General features: G+C 44.2%; 1 protein-coding gene across 3 annotated transcripts in view; it reads right to left on the bottom strand.

Moving 5' to 3' along the window:
• The window catches only part of LOC106583269 (nck-associated protein 5-like), a 131,386-nt gene that overhangs the window by 6,334 nt on the left and 100,363 nt on the right, over positions 1 to 24,689 (bottom strand). For 2 of the 3 annotated variants that reach the window (XM_014167227.3, XM_014167228.3), the window contains 9 exons: positions 21,319 to 21,387; positions 21,090 to 21,128; positions 20,788 to 20,907; positions 9,553 to 9,657; positions 2,972 to 6,249; positions 2,547 to 2,715; positions 2,357 to 2,435; positions 1,967 to 2,254; positions 1,572 to 1,705 (listed from right to left, as the gene is read on the bottom strand). In XM_014167227.3, the coding sequence (XP_014022702.1) occupies positions 1,572 to 1,705; positions 1,967 to 2,254; positions 2,357 to 2,435; positions 2,547 to 2,715; positions 2,972 to 6,249; positions 9,553 to 9,657; positions 20,788 to 20,907; positions 21,090 to 21,128; positions 21,319 to 21,387 (4,281 nt within the window). The remainder of the gene's footprint in view (positions 1 to 1,571; positions 1,706 to 1,966; positions 2,255 to 2,356; positions 2,436 to 2,546; positions 2,716 to 2,971; positions 6,250 to 9,552; positions 9,658 to 20,787; positions 20,908 to 21,089; positions 21,129 to 21,318; positions 21,388 to 24,689) is intronic. The other variant, XM_082967571.1, reaches the window with a different exon arrangement.

The following is a 24,689-nucleotide window of genomic DNA, read 5'->3' as shown; positions in this document are numbered from 1 at the left end:
ATAGCCTGGTTCCTCTCTAGGTTTCTTCCTAGGTTTTTGGCCTTTCTAGGGAGTTTTTCCTAGGGAGTTTTTCCTAGCCACCGTGCTTCTTTCACATGCTTTGCTTGCTGTTTGGGGTTTTAGGCTGGGTTTCTGTACAGCACTTTGAGAATATCAGCTGATGTACGAAGGGCTATATAAAAATAAATTTGATTTGATTTGATTTGAAAAGGCAGTTCAGAGAAACAGATGGTAATGTTGGTGGGTATAGAAAGGAGTCATGAGTGCATTCAGGTTCGTGTGCTGCAGCAGATTCTCTTAACCAAACAGACTCATTCTGTTCAGAACAACCCAGGGTATGACGACATGTCATCTTGTAACTGTACATTAGACATAGTGATCATAAACATTTGACACTGTATAGGTATAGGAGTTTTATGATTTGGAAATGTGAAGTGCACATTTGGACTCACGGGTCTTTGGCTTGCTTGTATTTATCTTTCAAAATACATTGAGTCATCTTAATTAACATTCCCCGCACACAAACATATTTTTGTTGTTGCAAAAGTTGCCCAATTACCGGGAGGGATGGGGGCAACTTGTTGTCGCGCACGGTGCTCAAGTTCACAACGGCTGCCAGGAAAAACCCATACAGAGCTGTGAAGTGCAGAGCCAGAACTCTGATGTCATGTATAGCATGTTACTGTACAGCCACTACATTCCAATGTAGGCGCTTATTAGTGCCCAAATCTGCCTACTGCCACTGTAAAGGGTTAATTTGTATGCTGGTGACATGATGTTCGGTGCTTAGCTGCTAATTGACAAATTAAAATGATTAGCTTTTATTCATAATCTCATCATGTACCCTCTACACTGTATCAATGAGCTGTTTGCTAGAGTACCTGTGCCAATTGGGCACATTTGCTGTTTTCGCAGGACTTTTTATGCCAAATGGGATGGAAACAAATATAACTTCAGTTTTTTAATTCTGTAAATTAAAAGTTATGCGAGTTATACTTATGTGCACTACATCATTATGCACAGCTCTTCATTCGTAACAAGCCAGTTTGATGGAAACACTGCTGCTGTTAAAATGCACATATTTCTTTGTGCACTCTTTCCCCTCAATAAACTTCACATTTCTCAAAAAAAGGGAGAACTTGGCATTAAAAGCTGTGGACTTTCTGTGCATTTCAGTTCCAGTCTGCCATTAACGCAGCCCATTCAAAGGGAGAGAGTCAAAAACAAGTTAGTCAAAACCCATTCTCCCTCTCGTTTTCAAGGCAACACCCCCATAACCGAGAAAAGGCAGGAGCTCTCACTCACCTCACCTCACCTCAACTCACCTCACTCACCTCACTCACTCAATGCTAATGGGACTCTGGTCTTAAGTGCTGACAAGGGATGACAACTGACAGGTGACAGTAAATCAAGGCCCCTATCAGCCTTATCTCTTAAAATATGAATAAAGAGCGGCGCTTTCATCATTTGAACTTAGATGAAAAAGATGTTGCATGTCAGCACAGAGTAAATGGATGTGGTCTTCTTCGAAAGTTCTCATTAGGATGGAGATGATTCTCTGACTCACTCACCCTTCTGGATGGGGTCCCCAGGTCTCCCTGCACATCCAGGTAAACATCAGTGGCTCCCGCAGAGCCTTTCAGATTGGGAAAGGTCCAGTTCTTGGTGAGGGGATTTTGCATATGAGCTCCATAGGCATCTATGTCTGCATAAGAGCAAATTAAATTCAAAATGGAAAAGAAAGTGTACCTCAGGTGTTTTGTTGAAGGTTTAAGCTTGTGTGTATAGTTGGTTCAGTTTTAATGAGCCACAAAATATTGGTTTTGCAGGATTTATCATTATATTAACACAACTGATAAAATATGAACTTTCTCCATATTTAAACAATTCTTTGTAAAATGTCAGCATTGAAATGGTCTACATGGGAACACAACAAGTCCTATGGTAATACAAAGTCCAAGCTTACCCTCGTGGATTGTACTGGATAGGTGCATGTTGGTACCTTTTCCCTCCAGCCCTGAGCCATACAGGACAAACGGGTTGACTTCGTCCAGAGATGACAGCTCTCTCTCCAGTGTATGGGCCTTACGCGGAACCTTCATCATGGCCCCATGTTTCCCCTGGGAGCAAGAAAACCCTTGCTCTCCCTGTGGCTTCCCCTTAGGGATGCTCTTCCCTGCCATGCTACTGGCGTAGTCTGGCATGGGGAACGTGCCGATGCCACTGTCGAGGGTGCGCATGGAGGCCCCAGAACCTAAACAGTGAGGAAGGAACAATCAAGTAAGACCAGCGTCAGAGCTACTCAAAGAAAATAGACGACTGGCATTATTATGACTCAGCAGCATGCTACTTTCACCTGTAAAGTGCTGAGAACTAATGGACTCTGCCAAGCTCTCTTCTGATGTGACCTCATCCTTGCCGATCATAACTGAACCCTGAAACAGCAAGGGTTAATGAAAATCATATATATCACTGACACTACATGTGTAGTTTATTAATCTTTCTATAGTGTATCAGAGGAATACGACAGAGAGATAAGAGTTTACCTGGTCCATCTCGTCCCTGCTCTTGGTGTGGCTGATCCCGTTCCTCTGGTGACTGAAGTTGGGCCGCGACCTCTTAGAGTCAAAGGAGAGGCGTCTGTGTGTCATTCCAAAGGTGGTAGGTATAGCTCCCCTCTCTTCCACCCTGTTTCCAGAACAAGACGTCGAGGGACTTAAGAAGGAAGACGTTACAACAAACTCATAGGGGAACTAGCTTTCGACTTAAACTCCATTTACAAATCCAATTTGATCAGATATAAATCATACGAGAAAGAGTTTACCCTCTGGCCAAGTTTTATCATTATCTTATGATCACAAATTTAGTACACTGACAGCCCCAGTCTAATATATCCTAGACAGGGTTTGGATGTATGTAATTAATTCTCAGGTAAATGATCAGGTTATTTAGGAATACATATCATCATTACCTGTTGAGGAGCTGCTGCATGAAGTTCTCTGCGGTCATTCCTCTGTACATGAGTGACAGTTGGCCCTGGGCCTGGTCCATCACCACCTCACAAGAGTGGCCTCTGCCAGAGCGGTCCATCCCGACCCTGTTCACATATGCCCGCTCCTCTTCCAGCGCCTTCCGCAGGTCCTCTGCCTTCTCCATCAGCTTGGAGATGTTCAGGCTCTCCACCACCTTCTGGGGACCACCTGTCTTAGGGTCCTTAGCCCCTCCGCCAGAGGCAGACGATGACGAAAGAGATGAGGACATGTTGATCTTGAACTTGGACACTTCCGGTTTGCGGCTGAGGGCGGGCAGCTTGCTCTTCCTCAGGCCGAACCAGCTGGCGATGCCATTGGAGGCCTTCTGCTTTGGCTCGGCCACCTGGCCCCGGTCCTGCAGCTTCAGCATGTTTTCCTCGATGCCACGCATTACCTTCTGCTCAATGGCAGACTGGAGCACGGGTGGGCCAGACGAGTATGGCTTTTTGTCCTCTTTTGCAATGGCTTCAGTAGACGGCCGCGGTGGCAGAGGAGGAGGAGACGGGAAGCTCTCTGCATGGCCAAAGGTCTTCTTCTTGCCGGCCGGGAGCTTGGTTTTGTCCTCCGGCCGAAGTGGGTTTCTCTGAGCCAGGGCACGGTCCTCAGGAATGGGTTTGACCCCTCTGGGATAAGAGGAAGCTTGACCTACCTTTGAAGGGGACTTTGACAGGACTTTAGTGGGGTTGTTTTGTGGGCTGGGGGAAGTTTTACTGTGGTGGCTCTGGGTGATGGGGCATTTGCCATAGCTCCGCACCACTGGAGGAGTCTCTGTGTTGGAGGATGATGTGCCCATCTTGATCTTTGGACCCTCTGCTTTTGCTACATATATCCTGGGAGAAAACGGTGTCTCCTGCTCTCCCTTGGGTATCAATGATGGGGTGGCTGAGGATTTGGTGCCCGATTCATGTATTGGACCTATCACCCTAGTGTGACTGCCGAGGCTGGTTTTGGGGTAGGGCTTCCCATCCAGGGAATCAGTAGATTTCTGATTTCTGTGCTGCTCTGCTCCAGTTCTCTCACCTTGCCTTTCAGCGGTCTTGCTTTTCTCAATATTGTTGGTGGGTGGTTTACCTAGGTTACTTTGTGCATCCTTCTTGTCCACGGACTGTGCACCTACTGGCAGATCTTCTGTGCTCTTCAGTTTCCCTAAAGCAGCCAGGCGCTCTTTGAAGGGGTGGTGACTGGACTCACTCTGGGGATTGCCCTGCACCAGTCTCTTGGGGTCACCTCGCCTGGCTGAAGACTGGGTTGGCTGGGCAGGTTCACAGTTCTGTTGGCTGGGCTCCGGAGCTGCACGGTGCTCCTGGTGCCTGTCCCTCATGCTGGAGTAGCTGGAGTGACTACTGTGTGCTTTACTGGCGGCGGAGGAGGACGAGGAGGGGAGGCTGAAGTGTTGGTTTGGCTTGTGCCAGACGGGGCTTTCTGAGTCAGTGTCCTGGTCAGAGAAGTCCTGGTCAGCCGTCCCTGGGGACGAGTCAGGGTGTTGTGAAGACGGGGGGCTGAGGTTGTTCTCATCTTGCTGACACTGCTTCTCTACAGGACCCTCGGGTTGGGGGTAAGGGAGGTACTGGGACGTCTTAAGACCCTCCAGGAACTGGGGTGTCCCATCTGAGGGGCAGACATTCTCGTATTGGGGCACCTTCTGAGAGCCCCTTTGTGCATGAGAGGAGGTGGTGGGGGGGGCCTTTGTGCTGACGCTGGGTTTGGGCGCAAAGTGGCTGCTGAAAGCAATCTCCTTGGCCATGGGAGGGGGGTCCACAATGTCCTCTGATTTGGGTGGGGAGGTGGGGGCGGAGTGTGTGGCAGGGTAGGGGTCTGTTTTGGAGGAGGATGAAGATGGCTGCTTCTCCCGCTCCGTGGTGGTGGCTTTGCGGGTCAGGACGGGAGAGTGGTACACCTCATAGTTGTTGTTGTTCCTGCAGGGGATCTTGGAGCTGCGGGTGAGCTGGGGACTTAGACGGAGGGGGTTGCCTGGTTGTGCCTGGTTGATCCCCGGAGGGCTCTTCAGGAACTTGAGCAGCCGGGACGGGGAGGAGATAGGGGAGGACTTGACTTCACTCAGACCTGAGGAGGGAGAGGTGGGGCTGAGTGCAAGCTTGCTCTTCCCAGAGGGAGGCAGGGCCTGAGCTGAGCTGTTCCTCTCAGGCACTGGGGCTGGAGAGTAAGATTCCACCGCCACCTTCTTGGAGACAGACGTTTCATTGGAGGAGAAGTAGAGCCCGTTGCAGATCTGATCACTCACTTCCTGCTCCTTGGAATATCCTGGTTCCGTCTCAACATGGTCTGTGTGTGAGGTAGAAGAGTGCAGGCTGTTGTTCACATTGTGCGCCGCTGCCTCTACTTCCAGGTAGCAGCACTCTTCCGGACTGTCCTCGTTCTGGCTCTGCGATGTTGTCATGACAGCCTTTATGTGCTTTATATCCTCACCGTGAGAGGGCTGTACCTCCGCCCGAGGCGGAGGTTTGCCGGACGGATGCTTGTCTGTGTGTTTTTGTAACTTCCTGGGCTCCTGCCCTAGCATCCCGTTGAGGTTGGCTTGGATTAGCAAGGAGAGGAAAGGATCAGAAGAACCCAGACCTTCTGGAGTGCGCTCTAGAAAGTCCAAAGCTGTTTTGTGCATGTAGCACTGGTTTGTGCTGTCAGCAGAGAGGAGGTGGGAAACAGCCGCTGCCTGGGGAGGGCTTGTGCTCTGTGCCGATGCCCCCTGGTCCTCTGCACAGGCATGCCTGTTAAGGATCTCCACTCTGGCCTGGTGTGAGGCACCGTGGCCCTGGGCACACTTCAGCAGGCTGTCCAGGCTGCTCTTCTGGGAGAGTATGTGGCAGGACTGACAGCCCCCGTGTTGTTGTTGCTGATGCTGGGCATGGTCCTCCTGGAGTGCCCCTTCTCCATTTGCATAATCGTGAAAGTCCGAGTCAGAGCTGGAGTGGCGGCAGCGTGACAATGGGTGTGCCACCAGGCGCTGTGGGGCAGGTAACGCCTCAGAGGACATCAGGGATATCTGGTCTCTCTCCATGGAGACCAGCGCCTGGCCCAGGTCATGGTGGGGGGACAGGCAGGAGGAGGGGTGAAACTTGAGTGGGTCTGACTCCTCCAGCTTGCGTAGGACCTCTAGGATGTGTGCTTTCTTCTTGAAAAATGGAGACAGAGCCTCCATGGAGGTGGCAGGGGCCCGGGCCAATGCGGCTGACCCGTTCTGTGTGCGATCCCCATTGCTCTGCATTAACAAGGACATCAGGATGGAACTTTGTTACATCTTCATCAAACAACAAACTAAGAACAACACTTCAAGTTAAGTACAGTACGGCTGCAATCTGAAGAAGTGCACAATGCCTCCAACATCTAACACATTGCATGCACAGTGCACCAGGAGTTATATGCCTTGATTTCATGCGGACACTCGATTGTGGAGGTTCCTTTTTACTCTGTTTTTTCTTGGATAAGTAATGACTTTTTGAGAGGGCCTGCAACTCATGTTTTAAGTGAATGTACTTGTTTCAAGTTAACAGTCCAAGTCACCAATGACTATGCCACAGCAACAGAGGACATCCTGAGAATTCTGAGCGCCCTAGTCCTGACAGGGGGAGGACTAAATGAACGACAGATTGGGAAGGAGAGAAGAGTGGAGAGGCGACTGAAGCTACTTTGGTTACACATGGCCTGCCAACCTTAGGAAGCTGTCTTTATCTTTAATTAAAGATGCAATTAATTCTGTAATCAGTGAGAAAATGTATTCTGCTCTCTTCCGCCCTCCTCATTACCTCTTCCTGAAAGGTGGCAATTAGAGGTCGACACAGGAGTGAAAATTATTTTTCCCCCCGTACTATCCTAATCCCGCAACAGTTCTATAACCACGGAACTTTACAGCCCCGTCCTGATAAAAATCGCTCCCATCCTGTGCAGAAATCAGAAATAACTTCTTCCATTAGCTGCTTGGCTGTCTTCACTCTGAGTGTGAGTAGCCACCCACCTAGCACATAACATTCAGAGAACCATATGTTTCTTAGAGCTTGGTGAAAGTGTGGTTGTCATATGGTTATTCTACATACAACCTTCCCACAACTTTCTGGGAGTGGTGCAAGATGGTGGCTTTGGAACATTCTCAGCACATTTATAGAACTTTACAAAAAAATTAAATAATAATAATATATATATATATATATATATATATATTTTTTTTTTTTCTTGTTATTTCATTACTTTAACAGAACGATTCCTAAAAACATGGTTACATTTCATTCACATTTAGGTAACGCTCTATGAACATTCTCTAACTGGTTTGGCATTGGGAATGTTCTCAAATTGTTCCAAGAATGTTAACACAAACAAAGTTCTTCTGTGGGAATTTCAGTACTTCGAGAACGTTAAGAAAATGTCCCATAAAACCACAAGAAAACCTTTAACGTTCAGAGAATGTTCTAAGAATGTTATTTAAAAACATATACATTCCATTCTCAGCATCAACAAAACTCTCCATCCTCTATCTTGTTAAGTGTGTTGGCTGTGCCCACTAATTGGCCACACCTGATCTTAATGTGCTTGTTTCCTTTGAAATGGTATTGGTAAAAAAAAAACATGGCGCAGAGGACTAATTCCATGGATAGAGAACAGAAGATAACTTTTTCACATTGGGTGTTGCATACATTTGATTATTAAATAAATGAAAAAAGTATCACATTTTTGGGTTATTTATCTAATATTAGATTTTGGTTGAAGATCTGATAACATTCAGGGTCAAAAAAATCTATATGAAAAAAAGAAAATCAGAAAGGGGTCAAACGCTTTTTCAGGGCACTGTATATACAATCTGGATGAGAGCTGCACCTGGATCAGTGGAGCTAGGGGGAGTTGGGAGCAGTGCAGAGCTTAGCTGAGGATGTGGGGAGCTGAACTGTATTGGATTCAGTCAGTCAATAAATGTATCTACTCTACCCATGGTTCATTAAGACCACAGAGACAAGGGGCTTCTGCATTACATTAGCTGGTTATCCAAAGCTCTGGAGAGAAGAAATAGCATTTGGATTGAGATAAAGCTAAATAACACTTTTTCAGCTCCCATTATTCCTGTGAGAGCCTTTACATTCTAAAGCAGCATTTCAACAGTGGACTTCACAGGTTAGTGTTAATGGGTTCACTAAAGGGTTATTGCGTTAACTATAAATTGACCCAAAATCTCCCCCTCACTACACTCTTGTGTAACACCCCAGGGATATATGAAGGGTATACAAAATGCAATCTGAAGACTATGGGATGATGGCTAGGTTGCTTTGTGACCTGGGGCCAGAGAGAAACCAAGGAGGTCTGATGGAAATAAAGGGAGAGAAAGGAGTGCATAGGTTGAGTGTTTGTTCAGAGGGAAACAAAAATCTATATTCAATTTGACACCTCTGTCCCTGCCTGACAATGAAAAACCAATCAGTTTCCCTCAGTGTTGAAATGACTGGTTCTCCCCCTTTCCTTTCTTCCACTTGTTTCTCAGTCATTTGTCAGCAGGAGTCTAGTGCTGCTCATCGGGCAGTGATTACAGCAGCCTATTTTGAGAACATTAGAGGGGTTCGGTGAGAGCCGTTGGGGGTACTTAGGTGAGCGGAGGGGAAAAACAGGTGGAACTTTCACAGCAGAAAATTGAATGGTGGCGCTAGAACATTGAGCAAGCCAAACCCCTTTAAATTATATTGATTTGTGCTTCAATTGATACTGGGAATGGGAATTCCGGACTTGGGGGACCTCCTTGGAACATACAAGTATGAAAATCAACATTGTGATTACTAACAGCAGGGGTCCAAAGCTGGTGAAGCAGAGGTAAACCAAATATGACTTTGCTGAGCTGCATAAGGTGGCACAGAGGGGTGACTGACATTGTGACAGTCTCCTATGTGATAGTGGAATGGGGTTTACGATTGGCTTTGAGATCTGGGTTAAAGGTCACAGTCATAGAGATCCTGTAATTCATATATGTGTGTTATACACTGAGTATACAAAATATTAAGAACTGACCAGGTGAATCCAGGTGAAAGCCATGATCCCTTATTGAGGTCACTTGTTAAATCCACTTCAATCAGTGTAGAGGAAGGGGAGCAGACAGGTTAAAGAAAGATTTTTAAGCCTTGAGACAATTGAGACATGGATTGTGTATGTGTGCCATTCAGATGGTGAATGGACAAGACAAAATATTTAAGTGTCTTTGATCAAAGTATGGTAATAGGTGCCAGGTGCACCGGTTTGTGACAAGAACTGCAATGCTGCTGGGGTTTTCACGCTCAACAGTTTCTTGTGTGTATCAAGAATGGTCCACTACCCAAAGGACATCCAGCCAACTTGACCCAACTGTGGGAAGCATTGGAGCCAACATGGGCAAGCATCACTGTTGGGGGTGCAAATCAATATTAGGAAGGTGTTCTTGTTCCTAATGTTTGGTATACTCAGTGTATATATATCCTACATATATACATTTGTAATTCTATGGTCACAGTGACGTTTTAGTTGGGGGTTAAGGTTTGTGTGTGGGCTAGCTGCTCACCTCGAGCTCCCCCTGGTTTTTGGACACCAGCAACTTGTCATTGTCCATGGTCAGGGGCTCTGTGCTGGGCTCTGTGCTGTGCTCTGAGACAGACACCAACTGCAACTGGAATGGGAGAGAACAGAGAAAGAAGAATGTCAGTAACGGCACCATATCGACTATTGTCATTCTTTGCACCCTCTCCTGATTTCCTTTAACCTGCCTCCTAATAGACAGAGAAAATGGCATTACCGGAGCGGGCCAGCCTCTTTTCATTCCTATCCTAGCGCTGAGTAATTAAAGTGCTTCGCCATTGAGATGGCATCAGGTTTCCCTATAATATTCATCACAAAGAAAGGTGATGGAGGGGGAAGAGGCATTCACTCCGCATGTGAGTGGAGAAGGTTTTTTCCTCTCACAGGTAAGAGAGGCAAAGAAAGCAACTGAAGAATACAGAAAAATGGAGGCATGGGGAAGAAGGGGGTTGGGGGAGTTGGGGACAGTTTCCATTTACAGTAATAGAATATGCCACTTTGCCCTCCTGTGAATTACAAGGCAATTTATTTTAGATGAAATGCTGTATTGATATTTCTGCAGCAGATGGCTTCTCTCTCTCCTATCCCCTCTGCCGTGGAGTGGGTGAAATACTAATAGAAGATAGAGAGAGGGAGTTGGTGTAAACAAACAGAGGTGAAAAAAAGAGAAGGGAGGGAAAGGGATAGAGATGGAGAGGTGGCGTGGGAGAGAGAGGTGCCAAGTGTCATACACTTCAAAGAAGAAGAAAAATGATGACCAAGGTCACTGAACATCTTTATCAAAGACAAGATGATCTCTGCATCTGTTCTTTTGAAGCCAAATTCGCGGAAACTTCAGAGTCGTTGTATAATCATCTTTAAGCTCCCGAGTGGTGCAGCGGTCTAAGGCACTGTATCTCAGTGCTAGAGACGTCACTACAAACCCTGGTTCGATCCCTGGCTGTATAACAACCGCCCGTGATAGGGAGTCCCATAGGGCGGCGCACAATTGGCCCAGCGTCGTCTGGGTTAGGCCGTCATTGTAAAATAAGAATTTGTTCTTAATTGACTTGCCTAGTTAAATAAAGGTGTAAAAAAAATTATAATAAAAATATATTTTTTAAAACAAAATCGGCAAATCGGTGGCCAAAAATACCGATTGTTATGAAAACTTGAAATCGGCCCTAATTAATCGGCCATTCCGATTAATCGGTCGACCTCTAGCCTGAAGGTACCACGTTCATCTGTACAAACAATAGTACGCAAGTATAAACACCATGGGACCACGCAGTCGTCATACCGCTCAGGAAGGAGACGCGTTCTGTCTCCTAGAGATGAATATACTTTGGTGCGAAAAGTGCAAATCAATCCCAGAACAACTGCAAAGGATCTTGTGAAGATGGAGGAAACAGGTACAAAAGTATCTATATCCATAGTAAAACGAGTCCTATATCGACATAACCAGAAAGGCCGCTCAGCAAGGAAGAAGCCACTGCTCCAAAACCGCCATAAAAAAGATAGACTATGGTTTGCAACTGCACATGGGGACAAAGATCGTACTTTTTGGAGAAATGTCCTCTGGTCTGATGAAACAAAAATAGAACTGTTTGGCCATAACGACCATTGTTATGTTTGGAGGAAAAAGGGGCAGGCTTGCAAGCCAAAGAACACCATCCCAAACGTGAAGCACGGGGGTGGCAGCATCATGTTGTGGGGGTGCTTTGCTGCAGGAGGGACTGGTGCACTTCACAACATAGATGGCATTATGAGGAAAGACAATTATGTGGATATATTGAAGCAACATCTCAAGACATCAGTAATGAAGTTAAAGCTTGGTCGAAAATTGGTCTTCCAAATGGACAATGACCCCAAGCATACTTCCAAAGTTGTGGCAAAATAGCTTAAGGACAACAAAGTCAAGGTATTGGAGTGGCCATCCCAAAGCCCTGACCTCATAGCCTGGTTCCTCTCTAGGTTTCTTCCTAGGTTCTGGCCTTTCTAGGGAGTTTTTCCTAGTCACCGTGCTTCTACACCTGCATTGCTTGCTGTTTGGGATTTTAGGCTGGGTTTCTGTACAGCACTTTGTGACATCAGCTGATGTAAGAAGGGCATTATCAATACGATTGATTGATTGACCTCAATCCTATAGAAAATTTGTGGGCAGGACTGAAAAAGCGTGTGCGTGCAAGGAGGCCTACAAACCTGACTCAGTTACACCAGCTCTGTCAGAAGGAATTGGCCAAAATTCAACCAACTTATTGTGGGAAGCTTGTGGAAGCTTTGTGTCAAATCGGAGGGCCTGTTGTCTGGGCCTCTGGTAGTCTCTATGGGGGTGCCACAGGGTTCAATTCTTGGGCCAACTCTTTTCTCTGTATACATCAATGATGTCGCTCTTGCTGCTGGTGAGTCTCTGATCCACCTCTACGCAGATGACACCATTCTGTATACTTCTGGCACTTCTTTGGACACTGTGTTAACAACCCTCCAGACGAGCTTCAATGCCATACAACTCTCCTTCCGTGGCCTCCAACTGCTCTTAAATACAAGTAAAACTAAATGCATGCTCTTCAACCGATCGCTGCCTGCACCTGCCCGCCTGTCCAGCATCACTACTCTGGACGGTTCTGCATCCCCTATTACTAGCCTATTCAACCTCTCTTTCGTATCATCTGAGATCCCCAAAGATTGGAAATCTGACGTGGTCATCCCCCTCTTCAAAGGGGGAGACACTCTAGACCCAAACTGCTACAGACCTATATTTATCCTACCCTGCCTTTCTAAGATCTTCGAAAGCTAAGTTAACAAACAGACCACCGACCATTTCGAATCCCACCGTACCTTCTCCGCTATGCAATCTGGTTTCCGAGCTGGTCATGGGTGCACCTCAGCCACGCTCAAGGTCCTAAACGATGTCATAATCGCCATTGATAAGAGACAATACTGTGCAGCTGTATTCATCGCCAAGGCTTTCGACTCTGTCAGTCACCACATTCTTATCGGCAGACTCAACAGCATTGGTTTCTCAAATGACTGCCTCGCCTGGTTCACCAACTACTTCTCTGATAGAGTTCAGTGTGTCAAATCGGAGGGTCTGTTGTCCGGACCTCTGGCAGTCTCTATGGGGGTGCCACAGGGTTCAATTCTCGGGCCGACTCTCTTCTCTGTATGCATTAACCTGTTGGGTCTAGGGGGCAGCATTTGCACGTCTGGATAAAAAAAATGTACCCGATTTAATCTGGTTACTAATCCTACCCAGTAACTAGAATATGCATATACTTATTATATATGGATAGAAAACACTCTAAAGTTTCCAAAACTGTTTGAATGGTGTCTGTGAGTATAACAGAACTCATTTGGCAGGCAAAACCCTGAGACATTTTCTGACAGGAAGTGGATACCTGATGTGTTGTATTGACTTTAAACCTATCCCATTGAAAAACACAGGGGTTTAGGAATATTTTGGCACTTCCTATTGCTTCCACTAGATGTCACCAGCCTTTACAAAGTGTTTTGAGTCTTCTGGAGGGAGATCTGACCGAACAAGAGCCATGGAACGGTGATGTCCCATTAGACACCTGGCGCGCTACTTCATGTTGGGTACCCTCGTTCCAATACGTTATAAAAGACTATGCATTCGTCCACCTTGAATATTATTCATGTTCTGGTTAAAAAAGGCCCTAATGATTTATGCTATACAACGTTTGACATGTTTGAACGAACGGAAATATATTTTTTCCCCTCGTTCATGACGAGAAGTCCGGCTGGCTTACATCATGTGCTAACGAGACGGAGATTTTTGGACATAAATGATGAGCTTTTTTGAACAAAACTACATTCGTTATGGACCTGTGATACCTGGAAGTGACATCTGATGAAGAGAATCAAAGGTAATGGATTATTTACATAGTATTTTCGATTTTAGATCTCCCCAACATGACGTCTAGTCTGTATCGCAACGCGTATTTTTCTGGGCACAGTGCTCAGATTATTGCAAAGTGTGATTTCCCAGTAAGGTTATTTTTAAATCTGGCAAGTTGATTGCGTTCAAAAGATGTAAATCTATAATTCTTTAAATGACAATATAATATTTTACCAATGTTTTCTAATTTTAATTATTTAATTTGTGACGCTGACTTGACTGCCGGTTATTGGAGGGAAACGATTTCCTCAACATCAATGCCATAGTAAAACGCTGTTTTTGGATATAAATATCAACTTGATAGAACTAAAAATGCATGCATTGTCTAACATAATGTCCTAGGAGTGTCATCTGATGGAGATTGTAAAAGGTTAGTGTATCATTTTAGCTGGTTTTATGGTTTTGGTGACCCTGTCTTTGACTTGACAAAACATTACACACAACTCTTGTAAATGTACTGTCCTAACATACTCTAAATTTATGCTTTCGCCGTAAAACCTTTTTGAAATCGTAAAACGTGGTTAGATTAAGGAGATGTTTATCTTTCAAATGGTGTAACATAGTTGTATTTTTGAAAAATTTGAATTTTGACATTTATTTGGATTCAAATTTGCCGCTCTTGAAATGCACCTGCTGTTGATGGAGTGCACCACGGGTGGCACGCTAGCGTCCCACCTAGCCCCAAGAGGTTAATGATGTCACTCTTGCTGCTGGTGATTCTATGATCCACCTCTACGCAGACGACACCATTCTGTATACTTCTGGCCCTTCTTTGGACACTGTGTTAACTAACCTCCAGACGAGCTTCAATGCCATACAACTCTCCTTCAGTGGCCTCCAACTGCTCTTAAATGCAAGTAAAACTGAATGCATGCTCTTCAACCGATCGCTGCCCACACCCGCCCGCCTGTCACTACTCTGGACGGTTTTGACTTAGAATATGTGGACAACTACAAATACCTAGGTGTCTGGTTAGACTGTAAACTCTCCTTCCAGACTCACATCAAACATCTCCAATCCAAAGTTAAATCTAGAATTGGCTTCCTATTTCGCAACAAAGCATCCTTCACTCATGCTGCCCAACATACCCTCGTAAAACTGACCATCCTACCGATCCTCGACTTCGGCGATGTCATTTACAAAATAGCCTCCAATACCCTACTCAACAAACTGGATGCAGTCTATCACAGTGCCATCTGTTTTGTCACCAAAGCCCCATATACTACCCACCACTGCGACCTGTACGCTCTCGTTGGCTGGCCCTCGCTTCATACTCGTCGCCAAACCCACTGGCTCCAGGTCATCTACAAGACCCTGCTAGGTAAAGTTCCCCCTTATCTCAGCTCACTGGGCACCATAGCAGCACCCACCTGTAGCACGTGCTCCAGCAGCTATATCTCTGGTCACCCCCAAAGCCAATTCCTCCTTTGGCCGTCTCTCCTTCCAGTTCTCTGCTGCCAATGAATGGAACGAACTACAAAAATCTCTGAAACTGGAAACACTTATCTCCCTCACTAGCTTTAAGCACCAGCTGTCAGAGCAGCTCACAGATCACTGCACCTGTACATAGCCCATCTATAATTTAGCCCAAACAACTACCTCTTCCCCTACTGTATTTATTTATTTTGCTCCTTTGCACCCCATTATTTCTATTTCTACTTTGCACTTTCTTCTACTACAAATCTCCCATTCCAGTGTTTTACTTGCTATATTGTATTTACTTTGCCACCATGGCCTTTTTGCCTTTACCTCCCTTATCTCACCTCATTTGCTCACATTGTATATAGACTTATTTTTCTACTGTATTATTGACTGTATGTTTGTTTTACTCCATGTGTAACTCTGTGTTGTTGTATGTTGTCGAACTGCTTTGCTTTATCTTGGCCAGGTCGCAGTTGTAAATGACAACTTGTTCTCAACTTGCCTACCTGGTTAAATAAAATTTGACCCCAGTTAAACAATTTAAAGCCAATGCTACCAAATACTAATTGAGTGTATGTAAACTTCTGACCCACTGGGAATGTGATGAAATAAATAAAATATGAAATAAATAGTTCTCTCTGCTATTATTCTGACATTTCACATTCTTCAAATAAAGTGGTGATCCTAACTGACCTAAGGCAGGGAATTTGTACTAGGATTAAATGTCAGGAATTGTGAAAAACTGAGTTTAAATGTATTTGGCTAAGGTGTATGTAAACTTCCAACTTCAACTGTATATAGACTTTTTTCCACTGTATTATTGACTGATTGTTTATTCCATATGTAACTCTGTTGTTTGTCACACTGCTTTGCTTTATCTTGGCCAGGTCACAGTTTTAAATGAGAACTTGTTCTCAACTAGCCTACCTGGTTCAAAATAGGTAAAATAAAAATAAAATAAATAAAAATGAGTACTGACAGACTGTTGTTGAAAGTGTGACCAAAGAATGGATTTAAGTCTGTCCGTTGGCTCTCGGATCATTTTGGGCTGTTAATGAGAATTTGGAATTGAATGTTGTTTTTTTTCTATCTTTCCTCACATCAGAATGCCCACAAAGAAAATAACGTCTATCCCATCAAATTGGAGAGACTCATTTTTGCCTGTGTGTGTGTGACATGCATATCTAAACCACTGGGGGAGAGGGAGAATCTCTTTTCTGCCTTGCTTGTCTCCTGTTCATTATGATTATATTCAGAACACGATCAAAGTATGGTCCTATGTGTCATCCTGTTTCTGTTTACTACTTTAATAAGAACGGTGTTTCTGAGGTAATCTGCTTTCATTTGGTAGGGAGATGAGGAGTTCTCCCACATCTCTGTCACGCTGATCTCATTACTGTTGTTGCTTAGGTGATTGTTGTCAAGGTGAAATGTGGAACTGTTATGTGAAGGCTAGTTTTAGAATTCTATCACATATCCTCCATAGTGAGTAGTGATCTATTCTGTGTTGATATAGTCAGATAGATGTGAGATCGAAATATCACAACGAGGACTATGATGCCTTGCTGTTCTTTGGATTTATTAACCTAAACTGATATCTAATATCAATTGTAAAATAGACTATAGGTTGGAACCTGAAAGCTTCTTGGAGCTCTTACTCTGTCCATTTTGGCCTTGTTGAAAGAAACCAAGGACAAAACCGCTACAGGGTTTTAGAATCCCCTGCTGAGATTTGTATTTAACCTTTATTTAACTAGGCAAGTCAGATTAAGAACACATTCTTATTTTCAATGACGGCCTAGGAACGGGGGTTAACTGCCTTGTTCAGGGGGGATTCGTTTTTGCAACCTTCCGGTTACTAGTCCAACGCTCTAACCACCTGCCTTACATTGCACTCCACGAGGAGCCTGCATGGCAGGCTGACTACCTGTTACGCGAGGGCAGCAAGAAGCCAAGGTAAGTTGCTAGCTAGCATTAATCTTATCTTATAAAAAACGATCAATCTTAACATAATCACTAGTTAACTACACATGGTTGATGATATTACTAGTTTATCTAACGTGTCCTGCGTTGCATATAATCGATGCGGTGCCTGTTAATTTCTCATCGAATCACAGCCTACTTCGACAAACGGGTGATGATTTAACAAGCACATTTGCTAAAAAAGCACTGTCGTTGCACCAATGTACCTAACCATAAACATCAATGCCTTTCTTTAAAATCAATACGCAAGTATATATTTTAAACCTGCATATTTAGTTAATATTGCCTGCTAACATGAATTTGTGTCACTTCTCTAGCGTTCCGTGCAAGCAGTCAGGGTATATACAGCAGTTTGGGCCGCCTGGCTCAGTGCGGACTGTGTGAAGTCCATTTATTCCTAACAAAGGCCGTAATTAATTTGCCAGAATTGTACATAATTATGACATAACATTGAAGGTTGTGCAATGTAACAGGAATATTTAGACTTAGGGATGCCACCCGTTAGATAAAATACGGAACGGTTCCATATTTCACTGAAATAATAAACATTTCGTTTTTTCGAAATGATAGTTTCCGGATTCGACCATATTAATGACCAAAGGCTCGTATTTCTGTGTGTTATTATGTTATAATTAAGTCTATGATTTGATAGAGCAGTCTGACTGAGCGATGGTAGGCAGCAGCAGGCTCGTAAGCATTCATTCAAACAGCACCTTCGTGGGTTTTGCCAGCAGCTCTTCGCAATTCTTCAAGCATTGCACTGTTTATGACTTCAAGCCTATCAACTCCCAAGATTAGGCTGGTGTAACCGATGTGAAATGGCTAGCTAGTTAGCGGGTGCACGCTAATAGCGTTTCAAACGTCACTCGCTCTGAGACTTGGAGCAGTTGTTCCCCTTGCTCTACATGGGTAACGCTGCTTCGGGGGTGGCTGTTGTCGATGTGTTCCTGGTTCGAGCCCAGGTAGGAGCGAGGAGAGGGACGGAAGCTATACTGTTACACTGGCAATACTAAAGTGCCTATAAGAACATCCAATAGTCAAAGGTATATGAAATACAAATCGTATAGACAGAAATAGTCCTATAATTCCTATAATAACTACAACCTAAAACTTCTTACCTGGGAATATTGAAGACCCATGTTAAAAGGAACCACCAGCTTTCATATGTTCTCATGCTCTGAGCAAGGAACTTAAACGTTAGCTTTTTTACATGGCACATATTGCACTTTTACTTTCTTCTCCAACACTTTGTTTTTGCATTATTTAAACCAAATTGAACATGTTTCATTATTTATTTGAGGCTAAATTGAGGGTATTTATGTATTATATTAAGTTAAAATAAATGTTCATTCAGTATTGTTGTAATTGTCATTATTACAAATAATATAAAAAAATATAAAAAAAGAATTTAAAAAAAATATATATATATATATTTTTTTTATATATTATTTGTAATAATGACAATTACAACAATACTGAATGAACATTTATTTTAACTTAATATAATATATATATATTAAAATCGGCCGATTCATCGGCACCGGCCTTTTTTTGGGGGGGGGGGGGGGGTGTCCTCCAATAATCGGTATCGGCGTTGAAAAATCATAATCGGTCGACCTCTACTTCAGGCGTTTGGAAATTGCTCCCAAGGATGAACTAGACTTGTGGAGGTCTATCATTTTTGGCTGATTTTCCCATGATGTCAAGCAAAGAGGCACTGAGCATGAAGGTAGGCCTTGAAATACATCCATAGGTACACCTCCAATTGACTCAAATTATGTCAATTAGCCTATCATATGCATCTAAAGCCATGACATCATTTTCTGGAATTTTCTAAGCTGTTTAAAGGCACAGTCAACTTAGTGTATGTAAACTTCTGACGCACTGGAATTGTGATACAGTGAATTGTAAGTGAAATAATCTGTCTGTAACCAGTTGTTGGAAAACTTACTTGTGTCATGCACAAAGTGGATGTTTGTTAACAAGACATTTGTGGAGTGGTTGAAAAATGTTTTAATGACTCCAAACTAAGTGTATGTAAACTTCCGACTTCAACTGTACAGTGTGTGCAAATGAGGTAGGATAAGGGAGGTAAGGCAATAAATAGGCCATTGTGGAAAAATAATTACAATATGGCAATTAAACACTGGAGTGCTAGATGCAAGTAGAGATACTGGGGTGCAAAGGAGCAAAATAAATCAAATAAATAACAGTATGGGAATTAGGTAGTTGGATGGGCTTTTTCCAGATGGGCTATGTACAGGTGCAGTGATCTGTGAGCTGCTCTGACAGCTGGTGCTTAAAGTTAGTGAGGGAGATATGAGACTCCAGCTTCAGTTATTTTTGCAGTTTGTTCCAGTCATTGGCAGCAGAGCACTGGAAGGAAAGGCGGCCAAATGAGGAATTGGCTTTGGGGGTGACCAGTGAAATATACCTGCTAAGGGTGGGTGCTGCTATGGTGAACAGTGAGCTGAGATAAGGCGGGGCTTTACCTAGCAAAGACTTATAGATGACCTGGAGCCAGTGGGTTTGGCGGCGAATATGAAGCGAGGGCCAGCTAACGAGAGAATACAGGTCGCAGTGGTGGGTAGTATATTGGGCTTTGGTGACAAAACAGATGGCACTGTGATAGACTGCTGAGTAGAGTGTTGGAGGCTATTTTGTAAAGGACATCGCCGAAGTCAAGGATTGGTAGGATAGTCAGGTTTACGAGGCTATGTTTGGCAGCATGAGTGAAGGATTCTTTGTTGCGAAATAGGAAGCCGATTCTAGATTTAACTTTGGATTGGAGATGTTTGATGTGAGTCTGGAAGGAGAGTTTACAGTCTAACCAGACACCTAGGTATTTGTAGTTGTCCACATATTCTAAGTCAAAACCGTCCAGAGTAGTGACAGGCGGGCGGGTGTGGGCAGCGATCGGTTGAAGAGCATGCATTCAGTTTTACTTGCATTTAAGAGCAGTTGGAGGCCACTGAAGGAGAGTTGTATGGCATTGAAGCTCGTCTGGAGGTTAGTTAACACAGTGTCCAAAGAAGGGCCAGAAGTATACAGAATGGTGTCGTCTGCGTAGAGGTGGATCAGAGAATCACCAGCAGCAAGAGTGACATCATTAATGTATACAGAGAAGAGAGTCGGCCCGAGAATTGAACCCTGTGGCACCCCCATAGAGACTGCCAGAGGTCCGGACAACAGACCCTCCGATTTGACACACTGAACTCTATCAGAGAAGTAGTTGGTGAACCAGGCGAGGCAATCATTTGAGAAACCAATGCTGTTGAGTCTGCCGATAAGAATGTGGTGATTGACAGAGTCGAAAGCCTTGGCGATGAATACAGCTGCACAGTATTGTCTCTTATCAATGGCGGTTATGATATCGTTTAGGACCTTGAGCGTGGCTGAGGTGCACCCATGACCAGCTCGGAAACCAGATTGCATAGCGGAGAAGGTACGGTGGGATTCGAAATGGTCGGTGGTCTGTTTGTTAACTTAGCTTTCGAAGATCTTAGAAAGGCAGGGTAGGATAGATATAGGTCTGTAGCAGTTTGGGTCTAGAGTGTCTCCCCCTTTGAAGAGGGGGATGACCGCGGCAGCTTTCCAATCTTTGGGGGATCTCAGACGATACGAAAGAGAGGTTGAATAGGCTAGTAATAGGGGATGCAACAATTTCAGCGGATAATTAAGTCATGCCTAATTATCCTTTATCTTGTCAAATTCATTACAGTTTTGCAAAAACGAAGCAATTGAAACAAAATGAAAAGCAACTTGTTAATTTATGCGTAATTTCTAAATCTTCACAGAGAAATCAATTTCATAAAAACACACACACACACACACACACACACACACACACACACACACACACACACACACACACACACACACACACACACACACACACACACACAACACATCCTGTACCTGTTGCAGATGGCTGGCCTGGGGGTGTAGTTTCTGGGCAAAGAGCTCAGTCAGGGTTTTGTTCTGTCTCTCCAGGTCAAACACACGCATCTTCAGCTTAATACACTCCTCCCGCAGGTCCTAGAACAAAACACACACACAAAACAAATCATCAAACCTTCACATTTACACGCGCACGCACGCACGCACGCACGCACGCACGCACGCACGCACTAAACTTGTTGTGTAAAATAACTGCTCATTAACTTGTTAGACTGTTGAGTCTGAACGTCATCGATTCGTCTTCATGAACTATGTCTTACCTTTTGATTCAGAAGGGCCTGTACCACGTGGTTGGCCACCTGAAAAAGATAGAATGAAAGTTATCTTTACTACAGTCTTTGGTCACAAATGGAGAATGATTTTGGAGTCTTAAGGGTAGTAAACTTAGCAGTGTATAAAAGCTGAGAACTTATGTAGTGGTTACAGAGACAGACAAAACATAGTGTGACACTGTCAGGATGACCTTCTCCTTCTCTATATGAAACTCACCTCATCCAGACACCTTTCATAGGCTTCTCTCTGGCTTTCATTCGCAAGGGCCAGGGCTGAATTCTCAGCCTACAAAGGAGAGAGAAAGGACAGAGACATTAGAGAAAAGAGAGAGAGACCAATTACATACATCTATCAAAAGCATACATTTGACAAGAAAGATAAACCGTGGGAGATTCACCCGTCTCATATGATCACAGTGCATTTCAATGTCTACACCTAGAAGAGCAAGCTTCTTTGTGGCCGAGAATGAACAAATCAGTTAATTTCACAATCGTCCCCATGGAGAATTTGACAATACGAAAGAATAAACGAAAGAGCAAAAGATTAGGTAGATCTCCAAAGGGGTTTGATACATCTGAACAAGGACCGTTTATAAAAAATATAGATAAATATCCTTGCTGTAATAGGTGTAAACTGGTGAACTCATTAAAAAGAGAATCCTGCCAATGTCTTATTCGCCATTATCAAAGGTGGGAACGTGTCAACACGGCAACTATGAAATCAAAGGTGTGATGGGGGGACTGAAACAAAGGGGAGGAGAGATCAATTCTGAAAGATTGAAATAGGAGGGAAACAAAGACAAGACGGAGAGAGTTAGTAGGAGGAATGAGAAAGAACAACATGCTGATTGGAATAAAAAGGGAGTGATGCAATAGAGCGAGAGAAGGTGCGAAAGAACAAAACATGTCTTCATAGAAACAGAGGCCCCTAAGCCACCAGTGATTGCACATCAAAACAGCAGTCACACATTTAACGCTCCCTCTACAGTGCGTCACAGAAGCTGTGATGGGCCCAAGTGTTCAATGATCAGGGAATGGTGGATGGTGAGGGGAAAAGGAGGACAGGAGACCAAATTATTTTGGCACTATCGATTCCCATCGCAACCGAGCAGAGAAAACAGAGTTTTCGATTTGCTTGTCTACGAGGTTTCGAAGTAGAATAGGAATCAAACAGTCTAGCTTGAGGCTCGATGACTGTCGCTTAGTCAGAAATCATTGCATTCTCCAGTGGAGGATATGTGTGTGTGTGTGTAAGATAGAAAGAGGGAGTGTGTGGGCAAGTCAAGCCAGTTCAGTTCAGATGCAACATTGTTTCTAAGATTTTCAGTTTTGGACTGTGGATAGCCTACCTCCTAAAGAGATAAACATGCAGAGGTGGAAAAAGTACCGAATTGTCATACTTGAGTAAAAGTAAAGATACCTCAAAGTAAAAATGGAAGTCACCTAGTAAAATACTACTCGAGTAACACTCTAAAAGTAGTTGGCTTTAAATATACTTAATTATCAAAAGTAAAGTATAAATCATTTAAAATTCCTTATATTAAGAAATACAGACGTCACAATTCTCTCTTTTTTTTTACGGCTATCCAGGGGCATGCTCGAAACACTCAGACATAATTTACAAATTAAGCATTTGTGTTTAGTGAGTCCGCCAGATCAGAGGCAGTAGGGATGACCAAGGAGGTTCTCTTGATAACTGCGTGAATTGGACCATTTTCCTGTCCTGCTAAGCATTTCGGTGTCAGGGAAAATGTATGGAGGAAAATGTACATAATTTTCTTTAGGAGTGAAGTAAAAGTTGTCAAAAATATAAAAAGTAAAGTACAGATTCCCCCAAAATCTACTTCAGTTGTACTTTAAAGTATACTGCTCAAAAAAATTAAGGGAACACTTAAACAACACATCCTAGACCTGAATGAAAGAAATAATCTTATTAAATACTTTTTCCTTTACATAGTTGAATGTGCTGACAACAAAATCACACAAAAATAATCAATGGAAATCCAATTTATCAACCCATGGAGGTCTGGATTTGGAGTCACACTCAAAATTAAAGTGGAAAACCACACTACAGGCTGATCCAACTTTGATGTAATGTCCTTAAAACAAGTCAAAATGAGGCTCAGTAGTGTGTGTGGCCTCCACGTGCCTGTATGACCTCCCTACAATGCCTGGGCATGCTCCTGATGAGGTGGCGGATGGTCTCCTGAGGGATCTCCTCACCGACCTGGACTAAAGCATCCGCCAACTCCTGGACAGTCTGTGGTGCAACGTGGCGTTGGTGGATGGAGCGAGACATGATGTCCCAGATGTGCTCAATTGGATTCAGGTCTGGGGAATGGGCGGGCCAGTCCATAGCATCAATGCCTTCCTCTTGCAGGAACTGCTGACACACTCCAGCCACATGAGGTCTAGCATTGTCTTGTATTAGGAGGAACCCAGGGCCAACTGCACCAGCATATGGTCTCACAAGGGGTCTGAGGATCTCATCCCGGTACCTAATGGCAGTCAGGCTACCTCTGGCGAGCACATAGAGGGCTGTGCGGCCCCCCAAAGAAATGCCACCCCACACCATGACTGACCCACTGCCAAACCGGTCATGCTGAAGGATGTTGCAGGCAGCAGAATGTTCTCCACGGCGTCTCCAGACTCTGTCATGTCTGTCACGTGCTCAGTGTGAACCTGCTTTCATCTGTGAAGAGCACGGGGCGCCAGTGGCGAATTTGCCAATCTTGGTGTTCTCTGGCAAATGCCAAACGTCCTGCACGGTGTTGGGCTGTAAGCACAACCCCCACCTGTGGACGTCGGGCCCTCATACCACCCTCATGGAGTATGTTTCTGACCGTTTGAGCAGACACATGCACATTTGTGGCCTGCTGGAGGTCATTTTGCAGGGCTCTGGCAGTGCTCCTCCTTGCACAAAGGCGGAAGTAGCGGTCCTGCTGCTGGGTTGTTGCCCTCCTACGACCTCCTCCACGTCTCCTGATGTACTGGCCTGTCTCCTGGTAGCGCCTCCATGCTCTAGACACTACGCTGACAGACACAGCAAACCTTCTTGCCACAGCTAGCATTGATGTGCCATCCTGGATGAGCTGCACTACCTGAGCCACTTGTGTGGGTTGTAGACTCCGTCTCATGCTACCACAAGAGTGAAAGCACCGCCAGCATTCAAAAGTGACCAAAACATCAGCCAGGAAGCATAGGAACTGAGAAGTGGTCTGTGGTCCCCACCTACAGAACCACTCCTTTATTGGGGGTGTCTTGCTAATTGCCTATAATTTCCACCTGTTGTCTATTCCATTTGCACAACAGCATGTGAAATTTATTGTCAATCAGTGTTGCTTCCTAAGTGGACAGTTTGATTTCACAGAAGTGTGATTGACTTGGAGTTACATTGTGTTGTTTAAGTGTTCCCTTTATTTTTTGAGCAGTGTATTTTTATTTAAGTACTTTACACCACTGTAAACAAGATACTTTATTGCCATGCAACCGAGGTTGGTGGTATTTGTTTACAGTACTGTAGCTCTGAAGTGACTAATATACATATATATATACACCCCAGTCTCACCTCATACAACAAACATTCAC

The sequence above is a fragment of the Salmo salar genome, chromosome 22 (genome assembly GCF_965601325.2).
Source record: "Salmo salar chromosome 22, fSalSal1, whole genome shotgun sequence".
NCBI lineage: Eukaryota > Metazoa > Chordata > Actinopteri > Salmoniformes > Salmonidae > Salmo > Salmo salar.
Note: the sequence above shows the minus strand (reverse complement) of the source record. Positions and strands in the feature narration are given on the sequence as shown.